Consider the following 25079-nt stretch of genomic DNA (forward strand, 5'->3'; position numbering starts at 1 on the left):
GGAAGCATACAGGACAAACAGAGCCTCAGTCTTTCTAGTAAGAGCCGTTCTGGCGACATAAATTTTCAAAGCTCTTACAACATCAAGAGATTTTGGGACTGCCACAGCATCCGTAGCCACAGGTACCACAATAGGCTGATTTATGTGAAACGAAGAAACCACCTTCTGCAGAAATTGTTGACGAGTCCTCAATTCTGCTCTATCCACATGAAAAATCAAATATGGGCTCTTGTGAGACAAAGCCGCCAATTCGGACACTCGTCTGGCAGACGCCAAAGCCAGAAGCATGACCACTTTCCAAGTGAGAAACTTTAACTTAACCTTACGCAAAGGTTCAAACCAGTGAGACATAAGAAACTGCAACACCACTTCAAGATCCCACGGTGCCACAGATGGAGGATGGATATGCAGCACTCCCTTCACGAAAGTCTGAACTTCAGGAAGGACGGCCAATTCTTTTTGAAAGAAAATAGATAAAGCCGAAATCTGCACTTTGATGGAACCCAATTTCAGGCCTGCATCCACGCCTGCCTGCAAAAAATGGAGGAAACGACCCAAGTGAAACTCCTCCGCAGGAGCTGCTTTGGTTTCACACCACGACACATACCTTCTCCAAATACGGTGATAATGTTTCGCCGTGACCTCCTTCCTAGCCTTAAGGAGAGTGGGGATGACCTCCCCGGGAATACCCTTCCGGGCTAGGATCTGGCGTTCAACTTCCACGCCGTCAAACGCAGCCACGATAAGTCCAGGAACACGCAGGGCCCCTGCAGCAACAGGTCCTCTCTTAGAGGAAGCGGCCAGGGATCTTCCACTAGTAATTCCTGAAGATCCGGATACCAGGCCCTCCGAGGCCAATCTGGAGCGAAGAGTATAGCCTGAACCCTTGTTCGTCTTATGATCCTCAACACCTTTGGAATGAGAGGAAGCGGAGGGAACACATATACCGACTGAAACACCCACGGAGTTACCAGGGCGTCCACCTCACAGGCTTGGGGGTCCCTCGACCTGGAACAATACTTCGGAAGCTTCTTGTTGAGGCGAGACGCCATCATGTCTATCAGAGGAATTCCCCAACGCCTTGTCACTTCTGCAAATACCTCTTGATGAAGAGCCCACTCTCCTGGATGGAGATTGTGTCTGCTGAGGAAGTCTGCTTCCCAGTTGTCCATGCCCGGGAGGAAGACTGCTGACAGAGCTCACGTGCTGTTCCGCCCAGCGGAGAATTCTTGTAGCTCCCGCCATTGCCACCCTGGTCCTTGTTCCTCCTTGGCGGTTTACGTACGCCACCGCTGTTATGTTGTCCGACTGGATCAGGACAGGGAAACCTTGAAGAAGGTTCTTCTCTTGCAGGAGGCCGTTGTAAATGGCTCTTAACTCGAGAACATTTATGTGGAGACAAGATTCCTGGCTTGACCATTTTCCCTGGAAATTTCTTCCTTGTGTGACTGCGCCCCAGCCTCAGAGACTTGCATCTGTGGTCAGCAGGACCCTGTCCTGGATTCCGAATCGGCGTCCCTCTAGAAGGTGAGAGCCTTGCAGCCACCACAGAAGAGAAATCCTGGCCCTGGAAGATAGACTTATTTTCCGGTGCAGGTGAGACCCGGACCATTTGTTCAGCAAATCCCACTAAACACCCGAGCATGAAACCTGCCAAACGGAATGGCTTCGTAAGCCGCAACCATCTTCCCTAGCACTCGAGTGCATTGATGAATCGACACTCTTGCCGGTCTCAGAAGCTCCTTGACCATGGTCTGTATTTCCAGAGCTTTGACCTCCGGAAGAAAAACTCTCTGTAGCTCCGTGTCTTGGATCATGCCCAGGAAGGGCAGCCGAGTTGTCTGGATCAACTGAGACTTTGGCAAATTTAGAATCCAACCGTGATGTCGCAGCACCGACAGGGAGAGTTCCACATTTCTTAGCAACTGGTCTCTTGATCTCGCCTTTATCAGGAGATCGTCCAAGTACGGGATAATTGTGACCCCTTGCTTGCGAAGGAGTATCATCATTTCCGCTATAACCTTGGTGAAAACCCTCGGGGCCGTGGAAAGCTCAAACGGCAACATCTGAAATTGGTAATGACAATCCTGTATCGCAAATCTCAGGAAGGCCTGATGAGGATATTACGGGACGTGTAAGTAGGCATCATTTATGTCGACTGACGCCATAAAATCCCCCCTTCTAGGCTGGAGATCACGGCTCGAAGAGATTCCATCTTGAACTCGAAAGTTTTCAAGTATGGATTGGGGGATTTTAGGTTCAGAATCGGTCTGACCGAGCCGTCCGGCTTCGGCACAACAAAGAGGCTCGAATAGAACCCTTCCCCCAGTCGGGACGGGGGAACCGGCACAACGACCCTCTGTTGACACAGCTTTTGTATCGCAGCATTTACCACTACTCTTTCTGGAAGAGAAACTGGAAGGGCCGACTTGAAAAAGCGGCAGGGTGGCATCGCCTGAAACTCCAGTTTGTACCCTTGGGACACTGTCTAAAACCCAAGGGTCCAGGGCCGATTGAAACCAGACCTGACTGAAAAATCGGAGACGGCACCCCACCGGCACGGACTCCCGCAGGGGAGCCCCAGCGTCATGCGGTGGACTTGGTAGAGGCGGGGGAGGACTTTTGGTCCTGGGCGCCTGACACTGCAGGCGACCTCTTTCCCCTTCCTCTACCCTTTGAAGCGAGGAAGGACGAACCCCTTCCTCTTTTGTATTTATTAGGCCGAAAGGACTGCATCTGCTGATGGGGCACCTTTTTCTGTTGTGTGGGAACATAAGGAAGAAAAGATGACTTACCCGCAGTAGCGGTAGACTCCAGGTCAGCAAGGCCGTCACCAAACAAGACACTACCTTTAAAGGGGAGAGCTTCCATATTTTTCTTGGAGTCAGCATCAGCATTTCATTGATGAGTCCACAGCGCCCTCCTGGCCGAGACCGCCATGGCATTGGCTCTTGATCCCAAGAGGCCAACATCCCTCGCCGCATCCTTTAGGTAATCTGCAGCGTCCTTGATATAACCAAGAGTCAAAAGAATGTTATCCTTATCAAGGGTATCTATATCAGAAGCCAAATTATCAGCCCACTTAGCAATAGCACTACTCACCCATACCGACGCCACAGCAGGTCTGAGCAATGCACCAGTATTAACGAAAAAATGTCCTTCAATGTCATCTCCAGCTTGCGATCCGCCGGATCCTTGAGAGCTGCCGTGTCAGGGGACGGAAGCGCCACCTTCGTGGACAATCGGGATAGAGCCTTGTCGACATTGGGAGACGACTCCCATTTCTCCCTGTCATCAGAGGGGAAAGGATATGCCATAAAAATTTTCTTGGGAATCTGCCACCTCTTGTCCGGCGGCTCCCAAGCCTTTTCACAAAGAGCATTCATTTCCTGAGAGGTGGGAAACTTCACCTCAGGCTTTTTCCCTTTAAATAAGCAAACCCTTGTGTCTGGAACAGCAGGTTCCTCAGAAATATGTAAAACATCTTTAATAGCCACAATCATGTACTGAATACTCCTAACTACTCTTGGGTGTAAAGTAGCCTCATTGAAATCGACCTCTGAATGAGAGTCCGTGTCGGTATCTGCATCTACCATCTGGGTAAATGAACGTTTCTGTGATCCTGAGGGGGTCTGTACCTGAGACAAAGCGTCCTCCATGGATTTCCTCCATGTTTGTGTCTGAGAATCAGATTTATCCAGCCTCTTAGAAAATAAAGCCACATTTGCATTCAGTGTACTCAACATATTCACCCAATCAGCAGTCGGCTGTGCCGACAGTCATTCCCAAATCCTTTTCTGCGCCCCCAGTAACTTCCTCCGGGGAGGAACCCTCAGCCTCAGATATGTCGACACATAATACCGACACACCCACACTCACACCGGCCAAAAACAAGGGGACCGACCCACAGGGAAGCCTGCAGAGAGAAACACAGAGGGAGTATGCTAGCTCACACCCCAGCGCCCATATATATATATATATATATATGAGGTTAGCGCTGCCATATAATAATAAAAAGCACCAAATTGTATGTGCCCCCCCCGTTTTGCTCCCTTGTTACTTGGAAGGAGCTTGCAGGTCCAGGCCAGCATCTCTGCAGCGGCTGTGGAGAGAGAAAATGGCGCTGGTGAGTTGTGCGGCTAAGCCCCGCCCCTTCCCAGCGCGCTGTAGTCCCGCTCAAATTTGACATTTATTTTACTGGCGGGGGTATTATATACGGTGTCCGGGCACCGAATATGCCTTCTGCCAGGTAAAATGACCCCAGTAACTGCTGCCCAGGGCGCTCCCCCTCAGCGCCCTGCACCCCGTAAGTGCCGTTGGTGATGTGTGTGGGAGCATGGAGCGCAGCGCTACCGCTGCGCTGTACCGTTACTGAAGTCTTCTGCCGTCTGATGTCTTCTGTTCTTCTAATACTCACCCAGCTTCTTTCTTCTGGCATCTGTGAGGGGGGTGACGGCGCGGCTCCTGGAACAAGCAGCTAGGCGAACCAAGTGATCGAACCCTCTTGAGCTAATGGTGTCCAGTAGCCTAAGAAGCAGAGCACTTAACTAAGAAGAAGTAGGTCTGACTTCTCTCCCCTCAGTCCCACGATGCAGGGAGCCTGTAGCCAGCAGGTCTCCCTGAAAATAAAAAAAACCTAACATAAGTCTTTTCCAGAGAAACTCAGGAGAGCTCCCCCAGTGTGTGTCCAGTCCTTCCTGGGCACAGAGTCTAACTGAGGTCTGGGGGAGGGGCATAGAGGGAGGAGCCAGTTCACACCCAGTAAAAGTCTTTTTAGTGTGCCCATGTCTCCTGCGGATCCGTCTATACCCCCCCTGGTCCTTTTGGAGTCCCCAGCATCCTCTAGGACATAAGAGAAATACTTTACCTCTCTCCAAGACTTAGTACACCTCCCCCTCAGTGTCTTACATTAGGTAAAAAGGACAGTTTAACAACTTTTTCGAAAGCGTAAGTTTTTTTTCCTTACGCATAGTAGACATATCATTATGTGACCTGGTGTTTAAATTAGTTGTCAAATCATATTTCCTACCTTGCACCTTCTGCCTCATAATAATTTAATACCTAATGATTTCACCAAGGGCAATATAGAGTTGAAAGCTGATTACAGAAATTATAGGTTAAAGTGTTAACCTTTCTGAGTTTATTGCAGACACTTCATCAAGAAAATATGGGTTGGAGGCAACACGCACTATACACGGGCAGAGGAGAAGAGGGGGGAGGGGGCTGGGGGGCAGCAGCACACGGAGTCAGGAAGCAAATGCTGAGGAATATCATCTGTTTTGCCCAGTCTTAAAATCTGTCTTCCTGCAGTCTTCAGGAAGATAAAATGGTCTTTTCGTGCTCTGTAATTAATAATTTTAATTAAATCCTATAAATTGGCCTCAGAGCTGGGAGATGAGCGGACAGAAGGGATCCACTTATACACCAAATCCCAGCACTTCATGTGAGCGCCGGTGTAAGCTGGCATGGAAAGATTAGTGCATGTCTAACGAGGGCCATAAATTATTAATTGGCAAATTACCATTTGCTTCCAGAACAAGGCTTCGCCCTGCTCTGTAACCCCTCACCACAAATTTGATTGCTGTTTGGACATACAGTTGTGTTTATGTAAGAATATGTATAACGGAAAACATTTAAACTGCTTCTCACTGCTTTCTCAAATTGCCATGTGTTTTGTATTATCACAGAGATAGAGGCCCACTTTGTACAACACTGTACCCAGCGTAACAGCCTTATGACACCACATGCACCATTGTGCCTCAAATGTGCATGGTTACACTTCACAACCAATATATACATGAGAGTCGTCATGCAGGTTGCTAGCTATTTTGTAATGGTCAATATGAGTCACAATAAAAATAACAGAGGATGTAAAAAAAAAAACTGTTTCTGCCAAATATCTTGACTGTCTGACAATTAGTTTATTATATATTGATTTCTCTGACATCCATAGGGGATACTGGGGATGGTACTTTAGTACAATGGGGTATAGATGGGTCCACAGGAGCTGTACACTTAAACCAAACTTTAGTGTGTGTATGTATGTATGCTGACTCCTCCCCTCTATGCCCCTTCCCCCAGCTTCAGTTTAGAAAAAAGTGATCTCCGAGCCGGTCACATCTCTGGAGGGCTCCAGAGTTTTTCTTCAGTTTTGTTGTTTTCTCTTATTATTTTCAAACAGACAGGGTGGCAACCTGTCTGTTTGCACTGTGGAAGCTCAGGAAACAGGGGTTTGAGACCAACCTCTTGAAATGGTTAATCCTAGGCTACAGGATTTGCCTGAGGGTACCGTACCTCAGTGCACTGGTTACTTGCACACGGTCCCGGAGCCACGCCGCCACTCTGAGCAGCCGAATGTTCTTCTGGATGAAGATTGGTGAGTCGGAGCTTTGGCGGCATATTGGCACCCTGGTGCACGGCTCTCCAGAGTGGGGTCGATGACTTCGGAGGTGATGCAGACACTTGCGATCCGCTACCAGAAACCCTTCAGGGCAAGGGTAGCCATTTACCACACAGAAATTGTCAGTTTGCCGTGGAGGAGCAGAAGTGCCTTTAAGGGGGTGGAGCTTCTCTAGGAGTGGGACCAGCAGCAGCGGGGTGCCATTTAAAGCCAGCAGCGGTGCAGCGTGCAAACACAGCTCCGAAACCTCCAGATATCCCTCAGGCTACATTGGTGGTATAGTGGGGACATTATACAGAGGAGGTGCTCTTATAACACTGGTCTTTATTAGGGACCATAGTTTATTGCTGCCCAGTGTTAAGTTATAACTGTTAAGGGCAAGTGCATGCTGGCTCCTCCTTTACTGTGCCTTTCTCCTAACAGTTAGGTGGAAGGACTGTGTATTCTGTGTTTTCCTGTGTGAATACCTTGTATGTGTGTGGTGGGGGTTTACTAACATGGCAGGAAAGACAGTCAAATGCAATTCCTGTGCGCAGGAATTGACACCAGCGTTTGTGGGTTCACTTGTGTGTGAACAATGCAGTGAATCTTCACAAAGCCGCAGCCAATCTCAAGAGCATGCTCCAGCCTGGTTTGCCACTTTTTAAGGTGTCATGGCAGATATCTCTGCAGAGTTAGCCACGGCTAAAAGGGAGAGACGGGAGTTACAAAAGTCCATAAATGCTTTGGTCACTAGCTAGAGTCCTTCTGCCCATCATCCCAAAACTGCACCGCAGAAGCGGATGCTACCGCAGCTCCTCCAGTCTGATTCTGATGAGGAGTTGCCTGAGGTTGAAGAGGGAGAGGTTGAGTTTGAGGGGTCAGGGGACGCCTCCTCAGTCCAGGGGTGGAATCTCTAATTTATGTCATTAGGCAGGTGCTGCAGATTCCCGACGTAGAGGATCAGGCAGCGTCTGTTTACAAAACCTCAGAAGTCACAGGTTACCTTCCCTGTGTCACTCGAGCTGAACAATATGTTCAAAAATATTTGGGAACACCCCGAAAGGAAATTACAGTTGTCTACAAGGCTTATAGCCATTTTTCCCTTTCCTGTAGAAGACAGGAAGGTCTGGGAAAATCCCCCTGCTGTGGACGCTTTGGTGTCACGTCTCTCAAAGAAGACTGTGTTACCGGTACCGGGTGCGTCGTCTTTGAAGGACCCAGCGGACCGGAAGGTTGACAATATACTTAAATCCATGTATGTTGCTGCAAGGGTATCACAGCTTCCGGTTATAGCAGGTTGCTGGATTACAAAGGCCATGGAGAAGTGGGCTGGTGATCTCGCCTTCTCAGGTTAACGTCCCACATACACGAGTCTGCGGCTTTTCTTTGTGAGACTATCAAGGAAATAGGTTTCCTGAATGCATGCCTGACGACTATGTCAGTTTCGGCAAGGAGAATTTTGTGGCTGCGTCAGTGGACCGCAGACGCCGAATCTAAAAAGGGCGTAGAGGGCTTACCCTTTACAGGTGAAGCATTATTTGGCGAAGAGTTAAGTAAGTGGATTACCCAAGCTACTGCGTGTAAATCAAACTATTTACCATCTGTGGCTCCGCCGGCCAGAAGGGCATATCCAGGCCCTTCCCTGCAGTCCTTTCGGAATGCCAGATTTCGGGTCAGAGCCAGAGGTGCCTCTAATGCAGCCCGAGGTAACAGAGGTAAAAACCGCAAGTCACCTGTGACAGGAAGCCAGGATCAGAGTGGGTCCTCCACTTCCTCTAAGCCTTCAGCATGACTCCAAATCCCAAAACCGGGAGGATCTCCCAGTTGGGGCCCGGCTAAGGTACTTCAGCCATGTTTGGGAAGATTCCTGCCGGGATGCCTGGGTAAAAAGTTTTAATTGCCCAGGGATACAGACTGCAGTTTGAGTTCCCTCCTCCTCACAGATTTTTCAAGTCAAACTTACTAGTTTCTGCAGAGTAACTTTACAGTTGGCAATAGACAAGTTGGTACATACTCCATCATTGTCCCAGTTCCTTCACGTCTACGAACAAAAGGCTATTACTCAAAACTTTTTGTGGTACCGAAGGCGTATGGTTCGGTCAGGCCTATCTTGAATCTCAAGTCCGTAAATCCGTATTTGCTGGTCTTCAAATTCAGGATGGAACCCTTGAGAGTGGCGATTGTAGGATTGGAAAGGGATCAATATCTGGTGTCGTTAGACATCAAAGATGCCTATCTCCATATCCCAATATGGCCACCTCATCAGGCTTACCTGCGGTTTGCCCTGCTGGAGGAACATTACCAGTTCCAGGCCTTGCCTTTTGGACTCTCAACGGCAATCTGGACGATCTGCTAATAAAGAACCCGTCCAGGGATCGGCTGTTACACCGCATCAGCGTTACAGGGCGTTTGCTGACACTTCCCGCACCAGGTGATATGCCTATCACCTCAAACAAGAGTATCACTCCTGTGGTGGTTACAGACCTCTCACTTAATGGAGGGTCGGTCTTGTGCAACATATCCTTGGATACTACTGACGACTGATGCCAGCCTCAGGGGCTGGGGGGCGGTGACGCAGGGAGCTCAGTTCCAAGGAAGATGGTCAAGTCTAGAATCGACTCTTCCCATAAACATTCTGGAGCTCCGAGCGATATACAGTGCTCTCATTCAGGGCTCGCATCTGCTACGGAACCAAGCCATACAGGTTCAGTCGGACAACGCAACGGCTGTCGCGTACATAAACTGCCAGGGCGGAACAAAAAGCAGAGCGGCAATGAAAGAAGTGTCCAAGATTCTTCTCTGGGCAGATAAGCATGCAAGAGCCATATCCGCCATCTTCATACCAGGAGTGGACAACTGGGGAGTGGACTTCCTAAGCAGACACAACCTCCACCCAGGGGAGTGGGGTCTTCATCCACAAGTCTTCCAGCAGATAATCTGTCAGTGGAGTTGCCCATAGATAGATCTGATGGCGTCCAGGAACAACAAGAAGCTTCCATGCTATTGTTCCAGAACTTGACAAGCAGTAGCGGTGGATGCTTTGACATCGGACTGGAATTACCAGTTGGCATACTTGTTCCCTCCATTCCCGTTACTCTCCAAGATTTTCAGACTAGTACAGCAGGAGGGAATCCGGGCAAATCTGATTGCCCCGGATTGGCCTTGCAGGACCTGGTACTCGAAGCTTCTGTCCCTGTTGGAAGAACACCTGTGGCACTTGCCGTTCCGATAAGATCTTCTTTAACAAGGCCCCTTTTTCTATCCAGACTTGTGATGGCTGCGTTTAACGGCATGGAAGTTGAGAAGGAGATCTTAGCTTGGAAGGGCATTCCTGGTGCGGTCATCACTACTATGATTCAAGCCAGGAAGGCGGTCACGTCTCGTCATTCTCATCAAATATGGAAGAGATATGTTTCGTGGTGTGAAGGACGAAACTCTCTCTGATGGAATTTAAGCTTGGCCGCCTTTTGAGGTTTCTACAGGTTGGTGTGGACATGGAAGAATAAGGTAAGTATTACCCAAAGGTATTCGGGCGCTATGAGGCGAGATGCTTAGCTAAGCAGCAGCCTATGTTTAGAGGAAGTCACTCCCTGTGCAGTATACTAAGAAGAAAGAAGAAGGCTGCGCTGCCAGAGGAAAGGACAATATCAATCTCTAAGTGTGTAAATTTTAAGAACAATTTATTAAAAAACAATAACTCATTAAAAAAAACAGTATTCTGTGCAAGATAGTATGCCAAATGCATGCATAAAGGTGAGGTTTTATCCAGGTGTTGGTTCAGGACATGTGTTTTGTATTCTATAGGATCCGTTCCAAATTTTACCCTTAAATAGTAGAAATGTCCAGTTAGAATCCACTGTGGAAAGTCCCTTTTAGATGATATTTAGAGAGTCCATTAGGTTCCATATCCTGCTAGAGTGTTAATTGCAATGTTCCATGAAATGGTGAGTACCTCATGCAGTGCGGAGATTTGATGGTGCCTCTCTGCGACTCCTCTGGATAGCTGGTGAACAATGAGGGCTGGTTCGGGTCCAAATCAAAGTTGTCCTGTTCCAAAAGATGAATACCTGACGCGTTTCGCTGCATCAACCTTGCAGCTTTTTCAAAGTTAGGAACTCAAGTTATGTTTAAGTTTTAAAATTTCATAATTTCTTGTGTTAATTATGTATTCGGTACAACAGTAATTGAACGTTAACCTCATGATTTTTTTTTCTCCAATATGAAACCGTACCATGCTGATTTTTTGTGTGGCAGTAATGTATACTTTTGTTAAGCACATTTAAAACTTTTTGGATATCTAATGTTGATTGAACCTAGCGTTTTTAAGTCTTTTCGAAAAACATGCGTTTTTACCGTAACTCAAAACATAAAGCAGATAAAGTGATTTGGTTTGGATTCGGGAGGAAGTTACCTTAGGGGTCCAAATTTCATGGTGATTCCTTAATAAACACCCGTCATACTTCAAATAAACTGCATAAAGAAGCCGCGAGTAATAAAGACTAATTTAATAAATTGAAAAATCCATATTTAATAAAAGAATTGTCAGACAGTCGAGATATTTGGCAGAAATAGTTGTTTTGATATCCTCTTAACTAAAATAAAAATGGTAAAAATCTGAGATGGGTTGTAGACCTTTCATTTTTTTTTTTTGGAGGGGGGGGGGGGGTCATTTGATATGGAATGACCCAAAGATGTGCCCCCAAAATGTTCTAGGCCAAACCTAATGCCGCTGGATGTAACCACAGTTTGGGGCAGACTCTGTTTTGCATGTAAAGTGGCTGTAGTTGCAGGCAGAGCAAAAGTTGGATTTAGGGGGTCATTCAGACCTGATTGCATGCTGCCGTTTTTTGCAGCGTTCAGGTCACTACTGCGCATGCGTATACACCGCAATGCGTAGGCACGTCGTATGGGTACAAAGCGGATCGTTGCTGTGCGATGGATTTAACGATGAATTTCGCACAGCCGATTGCAAGAAGATTGACAGGAAGAGGGCGTTCATGGGTGTCAACTGACCGTTTTCAGGGAGTGGTTGGAAAAATGCAGGCGTGTCCAAGCGTTTGCTGGGCGGTTGTCTGACGTCAATTCCGGGACCGGACAGGCTACATGATCGCAGCGGCTGAGTACGTTCACTGCTCGGCTGCACAGGCGGTCGCACACTTGCAAAGCGAAAATACTCCCCAGTGGGCGGCGACTATGTGTTTGCATGGCTGTAAAAAGTAGCTAGCGAGCGATCAACTTGGAATGACCCCCCCTAGTACTTTATGCTAATGAGAGATTCTGTAGGGCTAATGCGGGGGCTTGTGCGTGCAAGCATCAAGCAGTGTCACTCATTGATTTTACACTAACTGCCTCAAGCATAGTCACTATTATCGTGTTTTGCACCAGCTCTAGGGGGTAATTCAGATCTGATCGCAGCATCAAATTTGTTAGTTAATGGACAAAGCCATGTGCACTGCAGGGGGGGCAGATATAACATGTACAGAGAGAGTTAGATTGGGTGGGTTATTTTGTTTCTGTGCAGGGTAAATACTGTCTGCTTTATTTTTACACTGTAATTTAGATTTCAGTTTGAACACACCACACCCAAATCTAACTCTCTCTGCACATGTTATATCTGCCCCCCCCTGCAGTGTACATGGTTTTGCCCATTAGAGAACAATTTTGCTGCTGTGATCAGATCTGAATGAGGCCCTATGTTAGGAGCAAGAGATCTGCTAGACACTGCCTACCCTTTCCCTTATGTCCTGAGCTTTGGTACATGCCCATATGACAGTACTGTACACTCGCATTGTTACTACCCCCAAAACACCCAATTTTACGGGACAGATCTATATAGATCAGAATAGGATGGACGTGTCAAAATGCATACATTAGCATCTGTGCATGCGTTCGCTTACTGTGTCCATGCACAGAGATCCACCCGACTCAGAATCAGCCAATTGTGTCCATATAAGCTGTTCTATTGCCACAACATTGGTGCGGATTAGCACTGGCTAGAGATCTAGTTTAGGCTCATAGAAACTTCCAGAGAGAGCTTTTCCCCACAATGGTTGTTACACCAGCTCTGGCCAGGTTGGTTACTTCACTGCAATAGTTACTAGCATTAACCTTTTATGTGAAATGTATTGAAATAAAACTAGAAGGAAGAAAGGATATACAGGTTGAGTATCCTATATCCAAATATTCCGAAATAGAGAATATTTTTGAGTGAGATAGGGAAACCTTTGTTTTCTGATCGCTCATTGTACACAAACTTAGTTTAATACACAGTTATTACAAATATTGTATTAAATGACCTTCAGGCTGTTTGTATAAGGTGTATATGAAACCTAACTGAATTATGTGAATGTACACAAACTTTCTTTAATGCACAAAGTTATAAGAAATATTCTCTAAAATGACCTACAGGCTGGGTGTATAAGGTGTATATGAAACCTAAATGCATTCTGTGCTTAGACTTGGGTCCCATCGCCATGATATCTTATTATGGTATGCAGTAAATCTGATATACAAAATACTTCTGGTCCAAAGCATTTTGGATATGGGATACTCAGCCTGTACTGTATTTGTAAAGCTCCAGTCAGCAGTCTTGCTAGAGAACTCTATTTCTCTGCCAACAGTCCTCCGTCTTCTGCTCATCAGCTGTGCAAGTGATAGTCCTCTGCTCTTCCTTCTGGACTGCAGACCTTAAAGTGACTACTGGTAGTGGCAGAGTGGCTCTGCAGGGCTCCTACAGCTTCAGTTATGTATATGCAGGACTTCCCCACATAGTGACAATCACACTCTCTCTTCTATAGCAACAAATAAATGTGTATGATGGAAATATGATGGATTTTTTTATTTTTATTTTCTGTTGTGGTCTTTTTTTTTTATTGCACATTTCTTGCACAGATTGCACTGGTAGCAAGAGCACAGGTTAGAATTCCCCCTCTAATTTGACCTTATGTTTCTTACAAAGCATTATACCAGTCTGCAGTCTGTATAAAGAGAACTTTCTTTTAAACCACCCCACGATACAGTTATGTGAACCAGCAAGTGTCTGTTACCAGTGTGGTGTCACTCAATTTATAAAGTCGAGTAAGTCTAAGAGAACAGTCCCTCTATAATTATTTTATTTGAAGTTGCTTTCATATAATTAGCATAAACCGTTTTTTTCCGCAGACTAAACACATCCATACAGAGCAGAGTATGTGCCCTGGGACCAGTGTTTTCATATACAGACATAGAAGTTACTGAGCTTATTTTGCAGTACATGTTATCTCCATAATCACAACGAATAGCAATTAAAAAAAAAAAAATGTTTAAAATACTAAGTCAAATGTATGAACTCTGTGTGGAACCTACAGTATATAAATCTTTACATGTCAGTTTAACATGAATCTCAAGGCCCTCAACTTAAGGTGGGTACACACTGGTAGGGTACACACTGATCAATTGATCTGCAGAGATATCTATGGACGGATCGGGCAGTGTGTTGAGCATACACACTGCCCGATCCGTCGGGGACTGATGTCATGAACTGGGCAGGCGTGTACACGCCCGTCCAGTTCAGCTGTCAATCACCGCTGGCTGCCGCAGCATGTGCACGGGCAGTCGGCCGACCGCCCGTACACACAGCGACGCGCCAATATATCGGTTGATATATTGGCCATCGGCTGTGCTGCTGGCCGACGCGATACGTCTGTGAACGACGGAGTTCAGACGTATCGGCCGTACACACTGGCCGACGGACCCGCGATGTATCGGCCGTTCAAGAGAACGCCCGATATATCGGTCAGTGTGTACCCACCTTTAGTCTTCTGTCCTGTTGGTGGACTTCATTCCTTCCACTGGCTATGGGAAAAATGTATCCAAGCTTGGAGAGAGAGAGTATCAGCCAATCAGCTCATAACTGTCAAACTGTTTCAAACACAACCTGTAAAATGTCATTTACGCAAGGTTCTGATTTTCCCTCCAAATCGCAGTATGTAATAATCCTAACCCCTACAGAGGTGAGCGCTGTCAGTTTAGTACATAGGTCTGCTAACTCTGTCCTCCTTACCCCACACAGTGCATGTTTTGCAGGTCTCCTCACAGAATCACAAGTGAAATAATTTACTCCACCTGTGGACCTTTTAAAATGTTTCTGTGAGTAATTAATACACCTGTGCACCTGCTGGGTTACCTGCAATACATGCACTGTGTGGGGTCCTGAGGACCGAGTTTGCAGACCTATGGGTTTAGCAAGTGTAGGGACATATATGAAATATGTATTCTCTCTATGGCAATCCCCCCCTCCCATTCTGTATTTCGTATAAGGCGATCCCTCTTTCTTTTGTCAGTGGTGCAGTTGTCGCTTTCAGCATTGTAGAAACATGGCTTTTGGTTGCATGATGTATTTGAAATTACAAGATAAGATGATAATCCATATCTGTAGCGCTGCAAAATCTTTGATTGCCAAAAATTGGAAGTCTCTAGCAGCCCTTTGTGTCCAGGACCATTTTGTTGCATCTATGGAATACATTATAAGTTCATAAAACAACACTTCCGCAACCTTTCATAAAATCTGGCCCCGTTGTATCGGTCACAATCCTTTCCTCTTCCTGGTCTCTTCTGCTAAACTTCTTTTTTTTTTTTTTTTTCCTATTACACTTTCCATGGGTGTTTCAAATTTTTCCATCTGTTACTCCACAACCCTATTTTATTGTTTACATGAGATTTAAAAATACAATTAATTAAGTAATAAGATTGTAAAAAAAAGAAAAAACTATTTTTCTCTTACGTCCTAGAGGATGCTGGGGACTCCAAAAGGACCATGGGGTATAGACGGGATCCGCAGGAGCTTGGGCACACTAAAAAGACTTAAGACTGGGTGTGAACTGGCTCCTCCCTCTATGCCCCTCCTCCAGACCTCAGTTAGACTTTGTGCCCAGGAGTGACTGGATGCACACTAGGGGAGCTCTACTGAGTTTCTCTAGAAAATACTTTTTGTTAGGATTTTTATTTTCAGGGAGCACTGCTGGCTACAGACTCCCTGCAGCGTGGGAGTGAGGGGAGAGAAGCAGGACCTACTTCTGTGAGTTTCAAGGCTCTGCTTCTCGGCTACTGGACACCATTAGCTCCAGAGGGTTCGATCACTTGGTGCGCCTAGCTGCTTGTTCCCGGAGCCACGCCGTCACCCCCTCACAGAAGCCAGAAGTCGGGTGAGTATGAGAAGATCAGAAGACTTCAGGACGGCAGAAGACTTCAGTGACGGAAGGTAAAGCACAGCAGTGACACTGTGCTCCATGCTCCCACACACATCACCAACGGTATTCACTGGGTGCAGGGCGCTGGGGGGGAGCGCCCTGGGCAGCATGTTACTGAAGTTTCTCAGGGCGGCACAAAGATTGTGGGTGCCTCGGCACCGTGTACAGACCCCCGCCGGCATTTTTAAACACTTTTGAATTTGGCGGGCCGAAGCGCGCCGGGAAGGGGGCGGAGCTTCGTCCCGCAGCTCACTGGCGCCATTTTCCCTGCAACACGCGGCTGAGGGATAGAGATGCTGCGGGGACCTCCACGCTTCTCCAAGTAACGGGGGGGCTTTTTCAGAGGGGGGCCGCAGTGTGGTGCTTAATAGTGAGATAAAGCAGCGCTGGGTACACATATCGTTTTTTGCGATATATGGGCGCTGAGGTGTGAGCTGGCATACTCCCTCTGTGTCCTCTATCTGGGCTTTATTGTAGGCCTGTCACCTAGCAGGGACGTTCTGTGTGTTGTGGTGTGTCGGTACTACGTGTCGGCATGTCTGAGGCTGAAGCTTATTCACCGGAGGAGGTTATTGGGGGAGCGGATGCGGGGCTAGAGTTGGGACTGTCGACGCAGCAGACACCTGATTTGCTAGCATTGCTCAGTACGATAAACTCGAATGTAGCTTCCTTATCAAAGAGATTAGATAAGTCTGAGGCACAGACCCAGGTGTGGAAAAAGTCCATGGAAGAGGCTTTGTCTCAGGTTCAGACCCTGTCTGGGGCGCAAAAGCGGCCATTTACTCAGGTGGTAGATACTGATACCGACACAGTCTCTGATTCCGACGTCGATTTCACTGAGGCAGCGTTACATCCACGTTTAGTTAAGAGTATTCAGTACATGATTGTGGCTATAAAAGATGTTTTACACATTTCTGATGAACCTGCGGTACAGGAAACTAGGATTTGCTTGTTCAAGGGAAAAAAACCTGAGGTGAAATTTCCCCCCTCTCATGAAATGAATACTCTTTGTGAAAAGGCTTGGGAGTCGCCGGATAAGAAATGGCAGATTCCCAAGAGAATTTACATGGCGTATCCTTTCCCCTCTGATGATAGGGGAAAATGGGAGGCATCTCCAACTGTTGACAAAGCTTTATCTCGTTTGTCTAAGAAAGTGGCGCTTCCGTCTCCTGACACCGCAGCTCTCAAAGATCCGGCGGATTGCAAGCTGGAGACGTCTCTGAAGTCCATCTTCGCTAATTCAGGTGCATTGCTCAGACCCGCTGTGGCGTCGGTATGGGTGAGTAGTGCTATTGCTAAATGGGCTGAGAATTTAGCTAATGATATGGATACTCTGGATAAAGATAATGTCCTTCTAACTCTTGGTTATATTAAGGACGCTGCAAACTACATAAAGGATGCGGCGAGGGACGTCTGTCTCTTGGGTTCAAGAACCAATGCCATGTCGATATCAGCCAGGAGGGCCCTGTGGATCCATCAATGGAACGCTGATACCGACTCCAAGAGGGCTATGGAAGCGCTACCCTTCAAAGGTACTGTCTTGTTTGGGGACGGCTTGGCTGACCTGGTCTCGACCGCGACTGCGGGTAAGTCCTCTTTTCTTCCTTATGTTCCCACACAACAGAAAAAGGCACCACATCAGCAGATGCAGTCCTTTCGTCACAATAAGTACAGGCGTGGAAAAGGCTCGTCCTTCCTCGCTTCAAAAGGTAGAGGAAGGGGAAGGAAATCTTCTGCAGGTTCAGGCGCCCAGGACCAAAAGTCCTCCCTTGCTGCTACCAAGTCCACCGCATGACGCTGGGGCTTCCCTGGGGGAGTCCGAACCGGTGGGGGGCCGTCTACGAAGTTTCAGTCAGGTCTGGATTCAATCGGGCCTGGATCCCTGGGTACTAGAGATCGTGTCTCAGGGATACAAACTGGAGTTTCAGGAGATGCCCCCTCACCGGTTCTTCATTTCGGCATTACCAGTAGGTCTTCCGGACAGGGAGGTGGTGCTAGCAGCGATTCAAAAACTGTGTCTACAGAGGGTCATTATTCCCGTTCCCTCGTCTCAGCGGGGGGAGGGGTTCTACTCGAGCCTCTTTGTTGTGCCGAAACCGGACGGTTCGGTCAGACCAATTCTAAATTTAAAATCCCTCAATCCATACTTGAAAGTTTTCAAGTTCAAGATGGAATCCCTTCGAGCTGTGATCTCCAGCCTAGAAGGGGGGGATTTTATGGCGTCAGTCGACATAAAGGATGCCTACTTACATGTCCCGATATATCCTCTGCATCAGGCTTTCCTCAGGTTTGCGATACAGGATTCTCATTACCAATTTCAGACGTTGCCGTTTGGGCTTTCCGCGGCTCCGAGGATTTTCACCAAGGTCATGGCGGAAATGATGGTGCTTCTTCGCAAACAAGGGGTTTCAATTATCCCGTACTTGGACGATCTCCTGATAAAGGCGAGGTCCAAGGAACGATTACTGAAAAGTGTGGAGTTGTCTCTATCGGCCCTGCGACAACACGGATGGGTCCTCAATTTGCCGAAATCCCAGTTGATTCCGACCACTCGGCTTACGTTTCTGGGCATGATTCTGGACACGGAGTTACAGAAGGTATTCCTTCCAGAAGAAAAGGCTCTGGAATTGCAGACGATGGTCAGAGAACTTCTGAAGCCGTCGAGTGTGTCGATACATCATTGTACTCGGGTTCTGGGGCAGATGGTTTGCGGCGTACGAAGCCATTCCATACGGCAGATTTCACGCCCGCGTGTTTCAGTGGGACTTGCTGCGCAAATGGTCCGGGTCTCATCTACACATTCACCGGAAGATAAGTTTATCTCCCAGAGCCAGAATTTCTCTCCTGTGGTGGCTACAAGTGAATCACCTCCTGGGGGGACGTCGATTCGGTATCCAGGAGTGGGTACTTCTGACGACAGATGCAAGTCTCCGGGGCTGGGGCGTAGTCACCCAAGGAAGAAATTTCCAGGGAAAATGGTCGCCCCAGGAAGCCTGTCTCCACATAAATGTTCTAGAGTTAAGAGCCATTTACAACGGCCTGCTCCAAGCAAGAAGTCTTCTTCAGGGTCGACCGGTCCTGGTACAGTCAGACAACATCACAGCGGTGGCCCATATAAACCGGCAAGGCGGAACAAGGAGCAGAGCGGCAATGGCGGAGGCCACAAAGATACTTCGCTGGGCGGAACAACACGTCAGCGCACTGTCGGCAGTCTTCCTACCGGGGTTGGACAACTGGGAAGCGGATTTCCTCAGCAGACACGACCTTCATCCGGGAGAGTGGGCTCTGCACCAAGAGGTTTTTGCAGAAGTGACAGGACGCTGGGGAATACCGTTGATAGACATGATGGCGTCTCGGCTCAACAAGAAGCTCCCGAGGTATTGTTCCAGGATAAGGGACCCACAAGCCACGGCGGTGGACGCCCTGGTGTCTCCGTGGGTCTTCCAGTCGGTGTATGTGTTCCCTCTTCCTCTCATTCCAAAGGTGCTGGGGATCATTCGTCGAGCAAGGGTTCAGGCGATTCTCGTCGTTCCAGACTGGCCAAGAAGGGCCTGGTACCCGGATCTTCAGGACTTGCTGGTGGAAGATCCTTGGCCGCTTCCTCTAAGGGAGGATCTGTTGTTACAGGGTCCATGCGTGTTTCCGGACTTACCGCGGCTGCGTTTGACGGCATGGAGGTTGAGCGCCAGATCTTAGCTCGTAAGGGTATTCCCAGGGAGGTCATTCCAACTCTCATTAAGGCTAGGAAAGAGGTTACGGCGAATCACTATCACCGTATCTGGAGGAAATACGTTTCCTGGTGTGAGGTTAAAAAGGCTCCTGCTGAGGATTTTCACTTGGGTCGTTTTCTCCACTTTTTACAGGCGGGTGTAGATGCAGGCCTGAAATTGGGTTCCATCAAAGTGCAAATTTCGGCTTTGTCTATTTTCTTTCAAAAAGAGTTGGCTACCCTCCCAGAGGTTCAGACTTTTGTGAAGGGTGTAATGCATATCGCTCCACCGTTTGTACCGCCTGTAGCGCCATGGGACCTTGATGTCGTCTTGCGGTTCCTCATGTCTTCCTGGTTTGAACCTTTGCGGAAGGTTGAATTAAAATTTCTCACTTGGAAGGTGGTTATGCTTTTGGCGCTGGCATCTGCCAGGCGAGTATCGGAATTGGCAGCTTTATCTCATAAGAGTCCGTACATGATTTTTCATGCGGATAGGGCGGAATTAAGGACTCGTCAACAATTTCTACTAAAGGTGGTTTCGTCATTTCACATTAACCAACCTATTGTGGTTCCGGTAGCTGCGGAAGAAGTGGCGATTCCAAAATCTCTGGATGTTGTAAGAGCGTTAAAAGTTTACGTTTCTAGGACAGCTGTTACTAGGAAAACTGAAGCGTTGTTTGTTTTGTATGCGGCCAACAAGGTTGGTCATCCCGCGTCAAAACAAACTATTGCACGCTGGATTTGTAGTACGATCCAACAGGCTCATTCTTCGGTGGGGTTACCGGTGCCGAAGGCGGTTAAAGCCCATTCTACCAGAAAGGTGGGCTCATCTTGGGCGGCTGCCCGAGGTGTTTCGGCACTACAGCTTTGCCGAGCGGCTACTTGGTCGGGTTCGAACACTTTTGCTAAATTCTATAAGTTCGATACCCTGGCCGATGAGGACCTGGCGTTTGCTCAGTCGGTGCTGCAGAGTCGTCCGCACTCTCCCGCCCGTTCTGGAACTTCGGTATAATCCCCATGGTCCTTTTGGAGTCCCCAGCATCCTCTAGGACGTAAGAGAAAATAGGATTTTGGTACTCACCGTTAAATCCTTTTCTCCTAGTCCGTAGAGGATGCTGGGCGCCCGTCCCAGTGCGGACTCTTACTTGCATTATGTATATTTTCTTACTGGTTAAGTTAGTTATACACGACTTGTGTATTGGTTTGTTACAGCTGGTTGCTGGAGTTTTATGCATACTGTTATCTGGTTTGGTGTTATTCCGGTGGTACGGTATGTTTATGGTGTGGGCTGGTAATTTGGTAGCCCTTAGTTAAGACAAAAATCTTTCCTTGTAGTGTCCGTCTCTCCTGGGCACAGTTCCTATAACTGAGTTCTGGAGGAGGGGCATAGAGGGAGGAGCCAGTTCACACCCAGTCTTAAGTCTTTTTGGTGTGCCCAAGCTCCTGCGGATCCCATCTATACCCCATGGTCCTTTTGGAGTCCCCAGCATCCTCTACGGACTAGGAGAAAAGGATTTAACGGTGAGTACCAAAATCCTATTGTTAGCTTGATGGTGAGATGTTTCTGTTGGTTGGATCTCTGTTGCCGACTAATATCCCGTAAGTGTGCATTGACCAGAAGTGTATTTGGGTTTATCTCTCATTAAAAGATTGCAAATCAAGAGGACTCTTGGGTTTCTCCTTATTATGTTACATTTTTGTTACACATAGAATTCTGTATCACAGGTAATTGTCATTTGTTTCCCTCCACAGCCAGACAGGGGCACTAAAAGAGGGAGGGAGGATGATCCAGATGAGTTGAAAGTTCAACGTAGAGAGAGAGGTAGTCGGAACTGGCACCGTGATGAAGAAAGGGGGGCACAAGAGGATGAGAGGAAAACACTTGAGATCGGCGATGAAGGCAGTAATACAGAGGATGATGAGGTAAGCATTGTGTGTTAATAAAGATGTGTATCCTTCCACTCATTCATCTTTACAACAGAACTGAGCAGGATGATCACATGACCTTCAGTTTACCTCTACATCCAAGTAAACTCTGGACCAGGTAAACATTAAGTGACATTTACATGCTTTTCCAGCAAATAATAAGGGTGGTGGATTGTGAACCTTTTGAAACTAGCAATTCTTACTGGATCTGGAACGTTGATGTATCATGTGTTTTTATTTAGACATGTCTTTGCAAAGGAATGTTGTATTAAACACAACCTTGGTTTTCTCTATCGTCCTAGTGGATGCTGGGGTTCCTGAAAGGACCATGGGGAATAGCGGCTCCGCAGGAGACAGGGCACAAAAAGTAAAGCTTTTCCAGATCAGGTGGTGTGTACTGGCTCCTCCCCCTATGACCCTCCTCCAGACTCCAGTTAGATTTTTGTGCCCGGCCGAGAAGGGTGCAATCTAGGTGGCTCTCCTAAAGAGCTGCTTAGAAAAAGTTTAGCTTAGGTTTTTTATTTTACAGTGAGTCCTGCTGGCAACAGGATCACTGCAACGAGGGACTGAGGGGAGAAGAAGTGAACTCACCTGCGTGCAGGATGGATTGGCTTCTTGGCTACTGGACATCAGCTCCAGAGGGACGATCACAGGTACAGCCTGGATGGTCACCGGAGCCGCGCCGCCGGCCCCCTTGCAGATGCTGAAGTCAGAAGAGGTCCAGAATCGGCGGCTGAAGACTCCTGCAGTCTTCTAAAGGTAGCGCACAGCACTGCAGCTGTGCGCCATTTTCCTCTCAGCACACTTCACACGCAGTCACTGAGGGTGCAGGGCGCTGGGGGGGGGCGCCCTGGGAGGCAAATGTAACCTATATAAAGGCTAAAAATACCTCACATATAGCCCCCAGAGGCTATATGGAGATATTTAACCCCTGCCTGGATTCACTAAATAGCGGGAGACGAGCCCGCCGGAAAAGGGGCGGGGCCTATCTCCTCAGCACACGGCGCCATTTCCTCTCACAGCTCCGCTGGTCAGGACGGCTCCCAGGTCTCTCCCCTGCACCGCACTACAGAAACAGGGTAAAACAGAGAGGGGGGGCAAATTTATGGCGATATTTTGATATATATAAAGCAGCTATAAGGGAGCACTTATTATAAGGCTATCCCTGTTATATATAGCGCTTTTGGTGTGTGCTGGCAAACTCTCCCTCTGTCTCCCCAAAGGGCTAGTGGGTCCTGTCTTCGTTAGGAGCATTCCCTGTGTGTCTGCTGTGTGTCGGTACGTGTGTGTCGACATGTATGAGGACGATATTGGTGTGGAGGCGGAGCAATTGCCAAATATGAGGATGTCACCCCCTAGGGAGTCGACACCAGAATGGATGCCTTTATTTATGGAACTACGGGATAGTGTCAACACGCTAAAGCAGTCGTTTGACGACATGAGACGGCCGGACAATCAATTAGTGCCTGTCCAGGCGACTCAAACACCGTCAAGGGCTGTGAAACGCCCTTTGCCTCAGTCGGTCGACACAGACCCAGACACAGGCACTGACTCCAGTGGTGACGGTGACGAATCAACCGTATTTTCCAGTAGGGCCACACGTTATATGATTTTGGCAATGAAGGAGGCGTTACATTTAGCTGATACTACAGGTACCACTAAACAGGGTATTATGTGGGGTGTGAAAAAACTACCTATAGTTTTTCCTGAATCAGAAGAATTAAATGACGTGTGTAATGAAGCGTGGGTTGCCCCTGATAAAAAGCTGATAATTTCAAAGAAATTATTGGCATTATACCCTTTCCCGCCAGAGGTTAGGGAGCGCTGGGAAACACCTCCTAGGGTGGACAAGGCGCTAACACGCTTATCTAAACAAGTGGCGTTACCCTCTCCTGAGACGGCCGCACTTAAAGATCCATCAGATAGGAGGATGGAAAATATCCAAAAAAGTATATACACACATGCAGGTGTTATACTACGACCAGCTATAGCGACTGCCTGGATGTGCAGTGCTGGGGTAGTTTGGTCAGAGTCCCTGATTGAAAATATTGATACCCTGGACAGGGACAATATTTTACTGTCGTTAGAACAAATAAAGGATGCATTTCTTTATATGCGTGATGCACAGAGGGATATCTGCACACTGGCATCACGGGTAAGTGCTATGTCCATTTCGGCCAGAAGAGCTTTATGGACGCGACAGTGGACAGGCGATGCGGATTCAAAACGACATATGGAAGTTTTGCCGTATAAAGGGGAGGAGTTATTTGGAGTCGGTCTATCAGATTTGGTGGCCACGGCTACAGCCGGGAAATCCACCTTTCTACCTCAAGTCACTCCCCAACAGAAAAAGGCACCGACTTTTCAACCGCAGCCCTTTCGTTCCTTTAAAAATAAGAGAGCAAAGGGCTATTCATATCTGCCACGAGGCAGAGGTCGAGGGAAGAGACAGCAACAGGCAGCTCCTTCCCAGGAACAGAAGCCTTCCCCGGCTTCTACAAAAGCCTCAGCATGACGCTGGGGCTTCTCAAGCGGACTCGGGGACGGTGGGTGGTCGTCTCAAAAATTACAGCGCGCAGTGGGCTCACTCGCAGGTAGATCCCTGGATCCTGCAGATAATATCTCAGGGGTACAGGTTGGAATTAGAGACAGATCCACCTCGCCGTTTCCTGAAGTCTGCTTTACCAACGTCCCCCTCCGAAAGGGAGACGGTTTTGGAAGCCATTCACAAGCTGTACTCTCAGCAGGTGATAGTCAAGGTACCTCTTCTACAACAAGGGAAGGGGTATTATTCCACTCTTTTTGTGGTACCGAAGCCGGATGGCTCGGTAAGGCCTATTCTAAATCTGAAGTCCTTGAACCTGTACATAAAGAAGTTCAAGTTCAAGATGGAGTCACTCAGAGCAGTGATAGCGAACCTGGAAGAGGGGGACTTTATGGTATCCTTGGACATCAAGGATGCGTATCTCCACGTTCCAATTTACCCCTCACACCAGGGGTACCTCAGGTTCGTTGTACAAAACTGTCACTATCAGTTTCAGACGCTGCCGTTCGGATTGTCCACGGCACCTCGGGTCTTTACAAAGGTAATGGCCGAGATGATGATTCTTCTTCGAAGAAAAGGCATATTAATTATCCCATACTTGGACGATCTCCTAATAAGGGCAAGGTCCAGAGAACAGCTAGAGATGGGATTAGCACTGTCGCAAGAAGTGCTAAAACAGCACGGGTGGATTCTGAATATTCCAAAATCCCAGTTAATGCCGACAACTCGTCTGCTGTTCCTAGGGATGATTCTGGACACGGTTCAGAAAAAGGTTTTTCTCCCGGAGGAAAAAGCCAAGGAGTTATCCGAGCTTGTCAGGAACCTCCTAAAACCAGGAAAGGTGTCTGTACATCAATGCGCAAGAGTCCTGGGAAAAATGGTGGCTTCTTACGAAGCAATTCCATTCGGCAGATTCCACGCAAGAATTTTCCAAAGGGATCTGTTGGACAAATGGTCAGGGTCGCATCTTCAGATGCACCTGCGGATAACCCTGTCTCCAAGGACAAGGGTGTCTCTTCTGTGGTGGTTGCAAAACCGGTGTTGATCCAGTCGGACAACATCACGGCAGTCGCCCATGTGAACAGACAGGGCGGCACAAGAAGCAGGAGTGCAATGGCAGAAGCTGCAAGGATTCTTCGCTGAGCAGAGAATCATGTGATAGCACTGTCAGCAGTGTTCATCCCGGGAGTGGACAACTGGGAAGCAGACTTCCTCAGCAGACACGATCTTCACCCGGGAGAGTGGGGACTTCATCCAGAAGTCTTCCACTTGCTGGTAACCCGTTGGGAA

General features: G+C 47.8%; 1 protein-coding gene across 1 annotated transcript in view; it reads left to right on the forward strand.

Moving 5' to 3' along the window:
* CTNNBL1 (catenin beta like 1) overlaps nt 1–25079 on the forward strand; it is a 131873-nt gene that overhangs the window by 75684 nt on the left and 31110 nt on the right. The window contains exon 2 of the mRNA XM_063960370.1: nt 21071–21241. Within this exon, the coding sequence (XP_063816440.1) occupies nt 21071–21241 (171 nt within the window). The remainder of the gene's footprint in view (nt 1–21070; nt 21242–25079) is intronic.

Source organism: Pseudophryne corroboree, chromosome 3, assembly GCF_028390025.1.
Source record: "Pseudophryne corroboree isolate aPseCor3 chromosome 3, aPseCor3.hap2, whole genome shotgun sequence".
Classification (NCBI taxonomy): Eukaryota; Metazoa; Chordata; class Amphibia; order Anura; family Myobatrachidae; genus Pseudophryne; species Pseudophryne corroboree.